We start from the raw sequence: 13,644 nt of genomic DNA, 5'->3' as shown, positions 1-13,644 counted from the left end.
TACTTTAAGGAGGATGGAGATGTCTCCCAAAGGAGAGATGAAGGTACAATTATTGCTTATATTTATAGCTGTGTTTCCCAGCCCATGGGATTCACTAAAGTAACGCTTGTCTGATAGGCGGCACAGCTGCTAAAAATAACGACTACCTGCTAATCCCTTTCCACGAGTGTTCCGTGTGGCAGCACGCAGGCAAAAGCGTAAAATCCTGAAAAGTGTATTTTATTTTATTTTTTTTTATTATTTACTCAAAAAGGCCCATGGTTCTTTGGAAGTGACAGATGAGTTTCCAGGGATCAGACCTTAGTTCCCACAACCTCTGTCAAACTGTCCATACGAGGGGCTCCCGCTCTCCCCACCCAGATTCACACGTGGCACCTAAACATGACATGTTCACTTCTGAAAAATGGGAGGAGTGTGTGCGCTCAGGGTAGGCTGCTGCCCCAGTGTCCCCTTCCCCATGACGCGGGAGTGGACTCGACTCCCTGACTCATCTCAGCACCACTAGAACCGCCTGCCAGGGAGCTACCGGCCATGGTCCTTCTGGGCCGTCCCCTCTTTTACCTGTAAATTGGGAGCTACCGTGTCTCTGGAGAGGGAGCAGGAAGGGCCGGGGCTGGCACTGGCTTTATGTTCTGGGACATAATTCAAACTGGTCACAGTTTTCAGAAGAAAAAGAACAGGACTGCCTGGCCTCTGCTGGTGGAGTGGAGAGGGACCCAGAGATACGGCTGGTGGTAAGGGGGCGACCAGAAGATATGAAAATGACCTGGTCAGAAAAAGCAAGCCCACTACAGAGTACAGGCCTGCATTTCCCCCAAAGAAAGTTCCCTCACCAAATAGGGTGCTGAGGAGAGAGAGCCTGCAGCCAGCACCTGGCTGGCATTTAAGTACGAAGAGAACAGCACCCCCCTTTGGCTTCGAAGGCCGGGGAGCTTGGCTCAGCCTGTCTGGCCCAGGTGAAGTTCATCTTTCTAATTCTGTTTCCAAGTTGCCAAAGTTCATTTTTAAAAAGAAAGCAAAGAATCCCCCCCCAAACTATTATCAGAGCTTAGATTTTTCTGTGTACTTCTAAACTGATAAGAACTGACAAGGGTCTTACCAGAGACCCCTTTTTAAAACCTAAGAAAATAAGACATTAATTTTTTTTTTCTTTTTGAGACAGGGTCTTGCTGGGTAGCCCAGGCTGGCCTTGACCTCAGGCTACCCTCCCTGCCTTACCCTCCAAAGTGCTGGGACTATAGGCGTGTACACCACGCCCAGCCAAAATGAGGCATTTTAATTTTCAAACAAAAGATGGTTGTGTCCTAAACAGCAGGAGAAGAAGATGCTGTGACAGTATGCTTCCTCGTCATCCCAACTCAGCTGTCTGGGATCTCCAGCACTATGTCCCTAGAGATGGTGGCTGTCGTGGTTGGGGGGGGGCGGGTCCTCAGAACTGCTGACATTAAGAGATCTACCACACAAAGGTGCCTTTCTTCTGTCAGTCACCCATGCACAGATATCTGTCCCATTTAAAGAAGTGACCGTGAATGCGGCTGTGGAGAGCGAAGCCAAACTGGAGGAAGCCAGACTGGGGGCAGCCTCTGGCCTCTGGCGTGCAGCGCGGTCCACTCTGCGCTCACAGCAAGCAGCACCGCTCTTTGAAACTCTTCTTGCTCTTGCTGCTCTTCCTACCGTTCTTGTCCTTGTTCTCCGACATCTTCTTTGCTCGGATTTCTCTCATCAGGTCAAAGAACGCCTGGCAGTGGGGAGGAAGGGAGGGCAGAGTAGAGAGGGAAAGCCGTTTAGTCACTGGGAAGCAGATCAGTTGGCAGGAAACACACTGAGATTTCATGGCACAAAGCCCGAACATGCAACCATTCATTCGTTTGTTCAGTGAGGCAGGGACTCCGGTAGCACAGGCTGGCCTCCAACTGACTGCGTGGCCAGGAGCTCCACAGCCTCCCAGGGTGGTCACGTGGCACTGGCAAGGGAACTCCAGGGCAATAATTCTACCAGCTGAGTCCACCCCCAGCTACCAAGCTTACTTTTATGAGCCTGCTCCATTAAAACAAAGTATCAACAATAAATAAATAAACAAACAAAGCAGCTACAGCAATAAAAATCAGCTTTGGTGAAACAGCCCTTCTCCATTCTGCACAGCTGTCAGCAGGGACAGGACGAGCCTGTCACTGCCCTTCAGATCTGAACACTATAAGGGTAAAATATGCTTCTGCAGAGAACAGTTCTAGAATGGAGGCATTGGGCACAAACGTCTGGAGGGCAGCGGGCACCTGTGGGTCTATTCCCATTTCCGGAAACACTAACGGGCATGCGAGATGGCTCATCAGTTAGAGTCCCTTGCCACCAAGTTTGATGACCTGAGTTCTGGAGTTGAGACACACATGGTGACAGAAAGTTCTGGTTCCCACAAGTTGTCTTCTGATACTATGCATACGACAGCATGGATAGGCACACACGCACACACACACACACACACACACACACACGCACACTACAAGTTGTCTTCCGACTCCATGCATATGGCAGCATGAATAGGCACATACACACACATGCACGCGCGCACACACACACACACACAAGTTGTCTTCTGAATCCATGCATACGACAGCATGAATAGGTACACGTACACACACACACACACACACACAGGAATGAACATTTGATGACAAGGGCTAGAATGCCTTTGTAAGTGACAGCCCCTCCCCAAACCCTACTCTAAAAGCCGCCAGGGGCAAATCTGAGAAAGCAAGGGGATGGGAAGTAGGAAGGCAGGCTTCTGCACTGGAGAGCTGGGGAGGACAGGGAAAGAGAAGTCTCATCACAGAACTCCTCCTCACCTTCCCCTACACCCAGCCCCACACCTCCCCGCCCCTGCCCCTTCACCCCACTGCCAAGAGGAATTTTATCAGGAAAGACAAGCAGGCCTTATCGCTGGCCCATGAGGTTTGGGTTTTGCCCTCTGCTACCACAATCACCAAAGGGCTGATTACTCTCAAGCAGACAAAATATCGTGCTGCGAAGACACACTGCAGATTTCCCACAGAAACTGGAAGCGTGACAAGAAACACAGGCTTTTTTATCTCCACCAAGATCTGGTTCTCAGACACAGACCAAGGTGAACAGCAAATTAAGGGCTGGGGACATGGCTCAGTTGTCTGAGTACCTGCCTGGCATGCACAAGACCCTAGGAATGATCCCCAGCTCGGCGTAAACCAGGCCTGCTGGTACAATCTGTAACCCTAGCACTCGGGAGGACAAGAAAATCAGAGTCTTTCTCGGCTGCATACGAGCTGAAGGCCAGCCTCAGATAGATGAGGCCCTGTCATTTTTTTAATAAAGAAAAAATTTAAAAAACAAACAAGAAAGAAAGAAAAACACAAGCCATGCGTGATGCCACCAATCTAGAAAGGTTCAAAATCCAAGGTCATCCTTTACAGAACAAATTTGAGAACAGCCTGGGCTACATGAATTACTGCTTCAAAAACCAAGCAAACCAAGATTGCTTTTCTGGTGTGGCACTCCATGAGCTTACCATGAGTGCCAGGTACAGGGAAGGGAACCCCAAGAGTCTCAGACTGACCTCTACACCCCCTAAGCTAGCCACAGCCACCGGTCCAAAGTGACAGACGTCTGTTTCATTTTAAGTTAAAAGGCAGGGGAGATGCGTGGGTGCGTTCAGCTGAAATGCCACCTGCACTCACCCACAGCCTTTGAGGAGTTAGAAGTCCCTGCTGGGTCGCCTGGCAGGTAAAAGCTCATCCAGGGAGAGGAGGGGGAGACGACGTATAACACCCCATACACAGGAGACCCCAGAGACTCGAATCTCATCACCTCAAAAGCAACATCAGCATTTTCATGCCGAGAAAGTCTTTCTCTTTTTGTTTTGCGGTTGTTCTTTAGACAAGGTCTCCTTATGTGGATCAGGCTGGTCTTGAATTCAGAGATCCACCTGCTTCTGTCTTGTTAGTACTAGGATCAAAGGCTGACGCCACCATAACCAGACAGCCCTCTTGGGTTTTAAAATATAAAAGGCATGGGAGGCAGAGACCAGACAGGAATACATCAGGTGACCATGTCTCTAATGTGTCCCACTTCCTCCTCCGGAGAAGATGGAGGCTACCTGGATGCCCTGTGCTTTCCTCAGCTAGGAGATGATGGCAGGAGAACAGAAGTCTGAGCATCGCAGGAAGCAGGGGGAGTTCAGATCAGAATATAAAGAAAGGCAGTTGCCGGGCGTGGCAGCTGGTGGAGCACTGTCCAGTAGATGCCGAGTCCTGGGTCCCACGCTGACACCATGAATCAGGTGCAGGGCTCCACACCAGTAATTCTAGTGCTTGTTACACAGAGGGTCATATGAGAGCCTGTCGATAGACAGACAGGCAGATAGGGAGAGAGACAGACAGACAGACAGACAGACAGACAGACAGACAGACAGACAGAACGAGCCAGGGAGATGGCTCAGTGAATAAGGAACTTGCTGCCAAGCCTGGCAACTTGAGTTCAATTCCCTGGGGCCCACATGATGAAGGAGAGAACCCATAGATTGACCTCTGACTTCCACATGTGCGCTGTGGCACACATGCCCCCCCCACACACACACACCAAGAAACAAATGCAATTGTAAAAGCAAATCAATTCCTAACTAAGACAACAAAAAAGCAGCTGATGAAGAAACACAATTCACACTGTACCCCAGGCTACCCAGAGGTGTGCTGTCAACACTGGCCCCTGCTCAAAGCCAAGCCCTCAGCTGGGCGGTAGTGGAACACGCCTTTAATCCCCGCACTTGGGAGGGGAGGCAGAGGCAAGCAGATCTCTGAGAGTTCAAGGTCATCCTGGTCTACAGAGTTCCAAGACAGAGAAATCCTGTCTTGGAAAAAAAAATGCTAAGCCCTCCTCTCAATGGGACATCTCCTAATGTTCTACTGAGAGTGCTCAGCTCTCCTCCAGAACCAGCTGAGTGAACCTGGGAAGGCAGAAAGCAAGGGGAGATGGCATCCCACAGCACCAGCCTGGACTATGGTGCGAACTGAGAAGAAGAGGAGACAGAGATGGGATCTGTAGCTAAGCACAACCTGGTACAGACACGGCCTTTCCGCCTGTTGTGGCTCTGCACTGATTTCACAAGTCCAGGACATGAAGCAAGAGCCCACACTATAGCGTGTGAAAACAGAGAAGTTCAGCTGTGAGGTGCTTACTTCAACTGTGTGGTAACACCCTGCACTCTGATGTAAAAGGAAAACATGGGGTGCTCGTGTGCTTGTGTGAAGCTCTGGCCTCGCCCCACCCCAGCACTGTATAAAAGATGTGTATGGTGGCACACGCCTGCCATTCCAGCAAAGGAGTGTAGGGGGTGGGGCTGGAAGATCAGAAACGCAAGGTCCTCTTCAGCTACACCTGAACTCTAGGCTAGCCTGTGTGAGACGCTGACAAAAAGAGAGAAAAAGACAGAGAAGAGCAGAAGAGAAAAGAAAAACATAAAATGACAAACCATCGCGGTGATCAAATCCACAGTGCCAGCACTTGGAACAGGAGGCAGAGCAATCAAACTTCAAGGTCATTAGGAGACACTGTCAGAAAGAAAGAAGAGAGGAGGAGGCAGAGGAGGAGGAGTGGCGCTGGCAGCAGGGGCAGCTGCAGAGCTGGCTCGGTGGTTAGGAAGATGACCACTCTTGCAGAGGGCCACTACCCACGTCACAGCAGCTTCCAGTTCCCAGGACCCGCAGCAGACAGTTCACAACCACCTGCAACTTCAGTTCCGGGGCTTTCGATGATCTCTTCTGACCCCACTGAGTGCCTATGCTCACATGGCACATCCACACACACACACACACACGCATGCGTGCACACACGCACACTTAAAACTAAACATCAAGCAAATGAGACAGATGGCTGGGTCTTCTAAGAAACCCCCCCCAGAAGCCACGCTACCTTGTCCACATTGGCACGGGTCTTGGCTGATGTCTCCACATACTGCACACCCCACTCCTCGGCTTTGCCCCGGGCCTCGTCCACGGGCACTTGCCTCCGCTCCTCCAGGTCAGACTTGTTGCCCACGACCAACAGGGGGATTTTATCCTCCTCGGACTTGACTCGGAGGATCTGTTCCCTGTGGGTGAGGCGTCGAGAACACGGTGAAGAAAGCTAGAGAGCAGCCAGTGAGATGGTTCAGCAGACAAGGGCGCTGGCCTCCACGCCTGTGATCCACAAGGTGAGTGCTGAAAATGACGATTGTCGCCTGCGAATGTCCCCAACCTCCACACGAGCACTGAGGTGTGACAGTCAGTGAACACACAGACACACAGGCACACAAAGGTGTTTTGTTTGAAAGCTAGCATAGCGTAAGAAGTGGCTTTACAAGGAGCTGACAGTGTGCCTGGGTGCTTACAAGCACATCTGACAAGCTTGGAAAGGAACAAGAGAAACTGCTCCATTTGGGGAGTATTTCAAATGGGTCTCCACTGGCCTGGGCTTTCCCAGGCCGGCCCTCAGCTTCCCACCATCATCTGGTCTCTCTCCATCTGAGGTCTCTCTACCCCACACTCCTGCAAAGGAAAAGTCTGCATCCCCACAGGGTTCCCAATTTATGGGGGAAAAGAAAGAGGTGGACAGGGAGGGGAGAAGGAAGGGAAGGAACCCTCTGGACTCTCAGGAATTAAAACAAACTGAAAGGTGCTGGGGTGTGGGGCAAGGCGGGGCGCTAGCCTTGCATGCACAGAGCCCGACCTAGGTTCCATCTCCAGTACTCTACAGGCGGGGCATGGGGGCACATGCCTGTAACCCCAGGACTCGGTGGAACCAGAAGTTTCAGGGGCACCTCGGCTACATAGTAAGTTTAAGGCTAACCTGGTCTGTATGAGACACTACCTTAAAAAAAAAAAAAAAGGCAGAACAAAGCAAAAAAAAAAAAAAAAAACCAGGATCTGAGAGCTGGCTCAGTGATTAAAAGCAACCTGGTTTGATTCCCAGCACCCACATGGCAGCTCATAACTCTTTAACTCCAGTTCCATGGATCTGACGCCCTCTTCTGGACTCGGCGGGCTCTGCAGGCACATGCTGTACAGACATCCAAGCAAGCAAATCACAGTGGGACCAGGACCTGTCCCTGACACAAGAGCTGCCTCTTTGGAACCCATTTCCTATGAAGGAAGGAACACCTTGCCCAAAGTTGATTCTAGGGGGAGGAGCTCGTTCCTGCCTCAGCTTGATATGCAGCTTTGTTGACTCCCATGGGAGGCCTTACCCCTTCTGAACGGAGACAGAGAAGGAGTGAATGGGGGGGCAGGGTAAAAGGGAGGTGGGGAGAGGGAACAGGAGGAGAGGAGGGAGGGGAAACTGTGGTTGGCATATAAAATAAATAAATAAAAACAAAAATCCCATCAAAGTCAAAGCATCAGCTTACAAAAATGTTTAATAACTCCAATACAGGGACAGCGGAGTAAAAAGAAAGTGTGTGTGTGTTAGTATGTGTGAGTGTGTGTGCGCCCTCAATGGCCTCAAAAGTCAGACTGTGAGGAGGACACAGTTGTGACCACAAGAGTGCTATCCCTGTAGAAACTTCCTGATAAGATCAAAACACCTGCAAAGGGAGGCAGCTGCTCATGCTGAGACCCCTGTGGCCTTCATATACACACAGAGGTTGTTGCAGGAAACCAGGACCACAAGAACAACCAGAGGTCCTATCATATTGTCTGCTAGACTGGCTGAGTTCAGCCCTCGGCGCCTCCCTGGCTCGCTGAGCGGCCTTCCAAATCCCGAGAAACGGTCAACTGTCTCCCTTTACCTCGGTGGGTCACCTGACTTCCTGACAAGAAAGAGCCTGCAGAAGCCTGCAGTCAGGCTAAGTTGACTCAGCCAGGAAGAGGGCCTGGCACCAAGCCTGACTGCCTGAGTTCAAGTCCTGGAACCAACCCACACGGCGGGAGAGAACCAACTTCAAGTCTTCCCCTGACCTCCACATATCCCCTGTAGTGCAGGTACACATATACATGTGAGCACATGTACGTGTGAGCACATGCCTGCGCTCGCGCTTACTCTCACAGACACTCACACGGTGGCTGGAAAGCTAGCTCAGTGGTCAAGAGCACTAACTGCTCTTCTAGAGGACCCAAGTTCAATTCCCAGCTCACAACCTTTTGTAACTCCAGTTCCAAGGGATTCGATGCCCCTTCTGACTTCCACGGGCATCAAGCACGTATGTGGAACACAGATATACATGCAGACAAACATCCATACATAGAAAATAAATAAAAATAAAAGTAAGTAGGGTGTGGTGGCGCACACCTTTAATCCTAGGAGGCAGTGGCAAGCAGACCTCTGAGTTCAAGGCCAGCCAGATCTACTGAGGGAGTTCTAGGACAGCCAGGGTTCCACAGAGGCCCTGCCTCGAAAAACCAAAACAAACAAACAAACAAATCTTTAAAAAAGACGCGTCCAGGCCGGGCGGTGGTGGCACACGCCTTTAATCCCAGCACTCAGGAGGCAGAGGCAGGCAGATCTCTGTGCGTTCTAGGCCAGCCTGGTCTACAAGAGCTAGTTCCAGGACAGGCTCCAAAGCTACAGAGAAACCCTGTCTCGAAAAACTAAAAAAAAAAAAAAAAAAAGATACATCCAGGGATCCTAAAACATGGATGTACCAAGAGACGGAAGCCATGGTGGATGGAAATGTATTGAGATTCAGAAACTCTGTGGCAGAGTTCTTCCTCATCACAGGCCCAGCCATCTCTAGTCTGCTCAACCCAGGTCCCTGGAAGCCTCAGCCCATGGCTGGGGGGTCAAGAACGCAGCTCTTCTCCCTTTCAACGCACCTGAACTCGGCCGTGGCAGTGAAGGACTCGTGCTCGGTGATGGAGAACACAAGCAGAAAGCCTTCTCCGCTGCGGAAGTAGTTGTCTCGGATGGCCGCGTAGTCCTCCTGGCCGGCTGTGTCCAGAATGTCTATCTGGACCTCTTCTCCATCGAGGACCACCTTCTTCCTGTAACTGTCAGCTTTGGTGGGCTCATAGTCTTCTACAAACTGGAGAAGCAGTCAGAAGTAAGGATTACAGCAGGACCCTGAGTCTACATCTCTCTCTACATTCCAGATCAGCTTCATACTGGCTGAGAGCCTGGAGTTGTTACATCTTGAAGGAGACACCGAAGGATGCGATCCATCCATCCTTCTGAGACAAGGTCACACTATGTATCTCAGGCTGGTCTTGAACTCCTAACCCTCCAAATGCTGGAATGACAGACATGCCCACCACACTTGGGAACCCTTCCTTTCTCAACAATAGGCACAGATAGCCCCATTTGCGGATGAGAACGCCGAGCATCAAGCAGCACTCTTGGTGACATATACAGTGTAACGTATAATACAAACAATGGAAAAGGTGAGACATGGAAGCTTGGATTCATAATGGACAGAAAGAAGTATAAAAATCATCCCAAAGGAATTTGGCGAGGGGAACCAGAAGCTTAGATTAAAACCAACAGCGGGGGTAGAAGATGGTGTTGAGCCCCACGTAAACGTTTAAAAAAAATGGCAAAGAAGGTCAGAGGCTGGAGAGATGGCTCAGCAGTTAAGAGGATTTACTGCTCTCCTAGAGAACCTAAGTTAAGTTCCTAGCACCCTTGGGTGGCTCACAATTATCTGCACCCCCAGCTCCAGGGATCCAATGCATCCAGCCTGCATGAGCACCTGTACTCACACACAGAGCCACACACGGGGGCACATAATTAAAAATAATAAAAATAAATCCTACATGGGAGCAGTCCACGTATATTATCCCAGCGATGGGATGTGAAGAAGGACATTGGAGCTCAGTGGCCAGTCATGCCCTGCCTCCTCAGAGCCCCAGGCCAATGAGCCCTTGTCTCAAACCATGACTGAGAGTGTTCTCTGACCTCCACAGGCACAAAAGCATGTGTACATGCAGGCATGCGCGCGCACACACACACACACACACACACACACACATCTGCATACATGCACATGCACACACACATGTGAGTAAATAAACAAATCAGTTAAGCACTGCGAGCAGACATGAGAACCTTATTACCTTGAAGTAGAGAAGGCCTTTTTAACTATGACTCAAAGTCCAGAAGCCATGTAAAAAAAAATATGATAAATTAGGTTCCCAAGAATGAAAGACAACAGAGGCCCAACATAATACAGCACAAATGCAGGCACCAAACAGAAGATCTGGACTCCGTGCACAGAGCATGCTCTCCTCTCTATCGTGCGGTGCGGGGTGGGGAGGCACCAGCATCCAACAGAGAACCTCACAACCAGAGAGCACAGAGATGCTGTCCTCACTAGTGCAAAAGGAAGGGAGAGAGGGGGAGGGAGGGGAGGGGAGAGAGGGAGGGAGAGGAGAGGGGAGGAGAGAGAAGGGGGAGGGAGAGGAGAGGGAGGGGAGGGAAGGAGGAGGGAGGGAAGGGGACAGGAGAGAGAGGGAAGGGGAGGGAGAGGAAAGGGAGCAAGGGGAGGGAAGGGGAAGGAGGGGGATGGCAAGGGGAGGGGAGTAAAGGGAGGGGAGAAGAGAGAGAAGGAAGAGGAGGGAGAGGGAGGGAGGGGAGAAGAGAGATGGGAAGAAGAAGGAAGGAGGGGGAGGGAGGGAAGGGGACAAGAGAGAGAGGGAAGGGGAGGGAGAGGAAGGGGAGCAAGGGGAGGGAAGGGGAAGGAGGGGGATGGCAAGGGGAGGGAAGAAAAGGGAGGGGAGAAGAAAGAAAAACTGCGCCCATATTCCCAAATATTGTTTATAAATGTTCCTTTACATTTAAAGGGGGAAATGATATAGGTATGAATAATTTGCATTGGTATGGATTTTAAGGTCAATTTTGTTATATGTATATGTATTTCTGATCTTGATTAAGGTATTGTGATTGTAAAAATGTAATGTATAATTAGGAAATATAGGTTGTTGATGAATAATCATAAATAATAGTTAAGCTTGTAGTCACGTTAGTTAGATTTTCTAGATATATAGAGATACATTTCAATTAGGCATTCTTCATATCTTTCAAAGACTACAGAACATGGCATTTAATGTTTTAATAACTTAGGGCTTTTCATGACAATGAGACATATCTGCTCCTGGCAGCACCAATCTACTTCAAGAGGATGATGGGCATTGAAGAGGCTCCTTATGGAGTTTGATAGCCATTTGGGCATGAAACTGCTCATGCCTGGACTGTTGCATAAACTGGACACGAAGAACTCGCAGAAAAAGGACTGCTGAACTTGCCTAAAGGTGAGATGGTCTTTTGGGGTTCCTGACTCATAAAAGAGTCTGCGAGACATTCTGCAGGACACAGCAAAAAGTGACTAAACTGTCTTTAAAATTTTCCTGCTTCATGGAAATGTCTGCTGAAAACTATGGGCCTGAAGGCTGAAGATGGATGCCCCAACAGTACAAAAGAACTTTGGGTGACTGTCCAGGCAGTGAGATGTCTCTGTCATTTCTAGAACTTTGGATTTCTTGTTTGCTTAGGTAATATTATATCCTTCTGGAGTCTTTGATGGAGTTAAAAAATGGTTAGTTATAGTTATAATTTTCCTTAGTTATGATAAAAGATAAAATAGATATAAATATTGTAACTGTAATTCTTGCTTGACAACTGATTTGTTATATATAATCTTACTATGTTAAAGTAAAAGCCTTTCTTTTTTGTTTAAACAGAAAAAGGGGAAATGATGGAGATGGGTCTTGTATTAATCTGTTGCTTTCATTGGTTAAATAAAGAAACTGCCTTAGCCCTTCAATAGGACAGAAAATTAGGTAGGCGGAGTAGACAGAACAGAATGCTGGGAGAAAGAAGCCGAGTCAAGGAGTCGCCATGATTCTCCCACTCCAGACAGACGCAGGTTAAGATCTTTCCCGGTAAGCCAGCTCGTGGTACTACACAGAATATTAGAAATGGGTTAGATCAATATATAAGAGCTAGCCAATAAGAGACTGGAACTAATGGGCCAGGCAGTGATCAAAAGAATACAGTTTCCGTGTAATTATTTCGGGTAAAGCTAGCCGGGTGGCGGTGGGAAGCAGCCCCGCTGCTCTTATTACAACAAGAAAGGGAAGGGAGAGGAGAGAAAGGGGAGGGAGGGGAAAAGAGAGAGAAGAAGGGGGAGGGAGGGAAGGAAGGGGAAAACAAAGAGAGGGAAGAGGGAGGGAGAGGAGAGGAAGGGGGAGAGGGAAGAAGGGAAGGAAGGGAGAAGAGGGGGGAAGGGGGAGGAATACAGATTATTACAAATGTATATAAGAATGCATCTCACAAAAAGACGAAACAAATTCAAAAGCTGTTAAGAAGAAAAATAGAAGCAAATTAACCTTCCTAAAGGTTTACTTGGTAATGAAGACACACAGAAAAAATTAACTAATTAATGACACTTTAGCCAAATATTTTGATAAAATGAACTCCCCTTTATGAACTTTTTAAAATTACATTGTGTGTGTGTGTGTGTGTGTGTGTGTGTGTGTGTGTATGTTTGGGAGAGCATGTACTACAGTACATATGTGGAGATCAGAGGGCAGCCTCAGGCACCAACCTTCATCTCCCACCTTGTTTTGAAGCAGGGTCTCTCTGCCTTTTACTTAACCAATGTGCACATACTAGGCTGGCCGGCCGAAGAGCTTCTAGAGTCTCCTATCCGAACCCCTGATCTTCCCACAGAAGTTTTGGAGTTACAGCTTTTACACAGGCTCTAGGGGTTCAACTCAGGTCCCCAAGCCTGCACAGTGGTTCCTGACACTTAGTGATTGCCCACACTTGCACGGTGATTGCCCATGCTTGCACAGTGATTGCCCATGCTTGCACGGTGATTACTGGACAGCTGCATGGCGACTGATCGCCTTATCCACTGAGCTGTCTCAGTCAGGCCTAGCACTCCAGAGGAGAGGCAGAAGGACTGTAAGCTTTGGGGCCAGCCTGAGCAATCTAGTGAGACTATGCTTCAAAATATAACCCCCATGATGCTCACGCTAGCACCCTAGTTGAACTCAGTGGGTCACACAAGAGACATGAAAATTGATGGGGGACTGTTTTTTTCTTCTTCTTCTCAATGACTATATGGGAGACATTTTAGAACTAAGAAGTGAGAGCTGGAAGTGGGATAAGAAACAGCAATAATGAATATATAATGTAGAAGAGACAATAAGGAATGTATAATAATGTATAATAAGAGACAGTAATGGGAATGTATAATGTATGATAAGAGACAGTAATAGAGAATGAACAAGATCCAAATAGATTATATGAATGTATAAAACCATCAAGGAATAAATATGAAATATTTTTTTAAAAAACAAAAAATGAGGAATAGGAAGGTCAAACACCTTTAATCCCAGCAGATGAATCTCTGAGAGGCCAGCCTGGTCTACACAGCAAGTTCCAGCTCAGCTAAGGCGACACACAGAGAGCTTTTCTCAAAAAACTGAACTGAGGGCTGGAGACATGGCTCAGCGATTCAGAGTACTTTCTGTTCTTCCAGATCTTCCAAGGGAGCTGATGCCTTCTTCTGGCCTCCGTGGCTATCAGGCACATAGGCAAAACACTCATACATAAAATAAAAATACATTAAACATAGATAAACTAATTTTAAATTATTATTCTTGTAAGTATGTGTGTCTGTGCATGTGTGTGCATGTGTGTGTGCAT

The 13,644-nt window shown here is 48.5% G+C and overlaps 1 protein-coding gene across 2 annotated transcripts in view; it reads right to left on the bottom strand.

Annotated features, from left to right (window-relative positions):
• Nucleotides 1-211: 211 nt before the first annotated feature.
• Ralb (RAS like proto-oncogene B) overlaps nt 212-13,644 on the bottom strand; it is a 43,911-nt gene continuing 30,478 nt past the window's right edge. For both annotated transcript variants that reach the window (XM_057770096.1, XM_057770097.1), the window contains exons 3-5: nt 8,811-9,019; nt 5,935-6,112; nt 212-1,738 (exon numbers count right to left, since the gene is read on the bottom strand). In XM_057770096.1, the coding sequence (XP_057626079.1) occupies nt 1,619-1,738; nt 5,935-6,112; nt 8,811-9,019 (507 nt within the window). In that variant the 3' untranslated portion in view covers nt 212-1,618. The remainder of the gene's footprint in view (nt 1,739-5,934; nt 6,113-8,810; nt 9,020-13,644) is intronic.

Source organism: Chionomys nivalis, chromosome 5, assembly GCF_950005125.1.
Source record: "Chionomys nivalis chromosome 5, mChiNiv1.1, whole genome shotgun sequence".
Classification (NCBI taxonomy): domain Eukaryota; kingdom Metazoa; phylum Chordata; class Mammalia; order Rodentia; family Cricetidae; genus Chionomys; species Chionomys nivalis.
The sequence above is the reverse complement of the archived record's forward strand: the minus strand, read 5'-3'. Positions and strand labels throughout refer to the sequence as shown.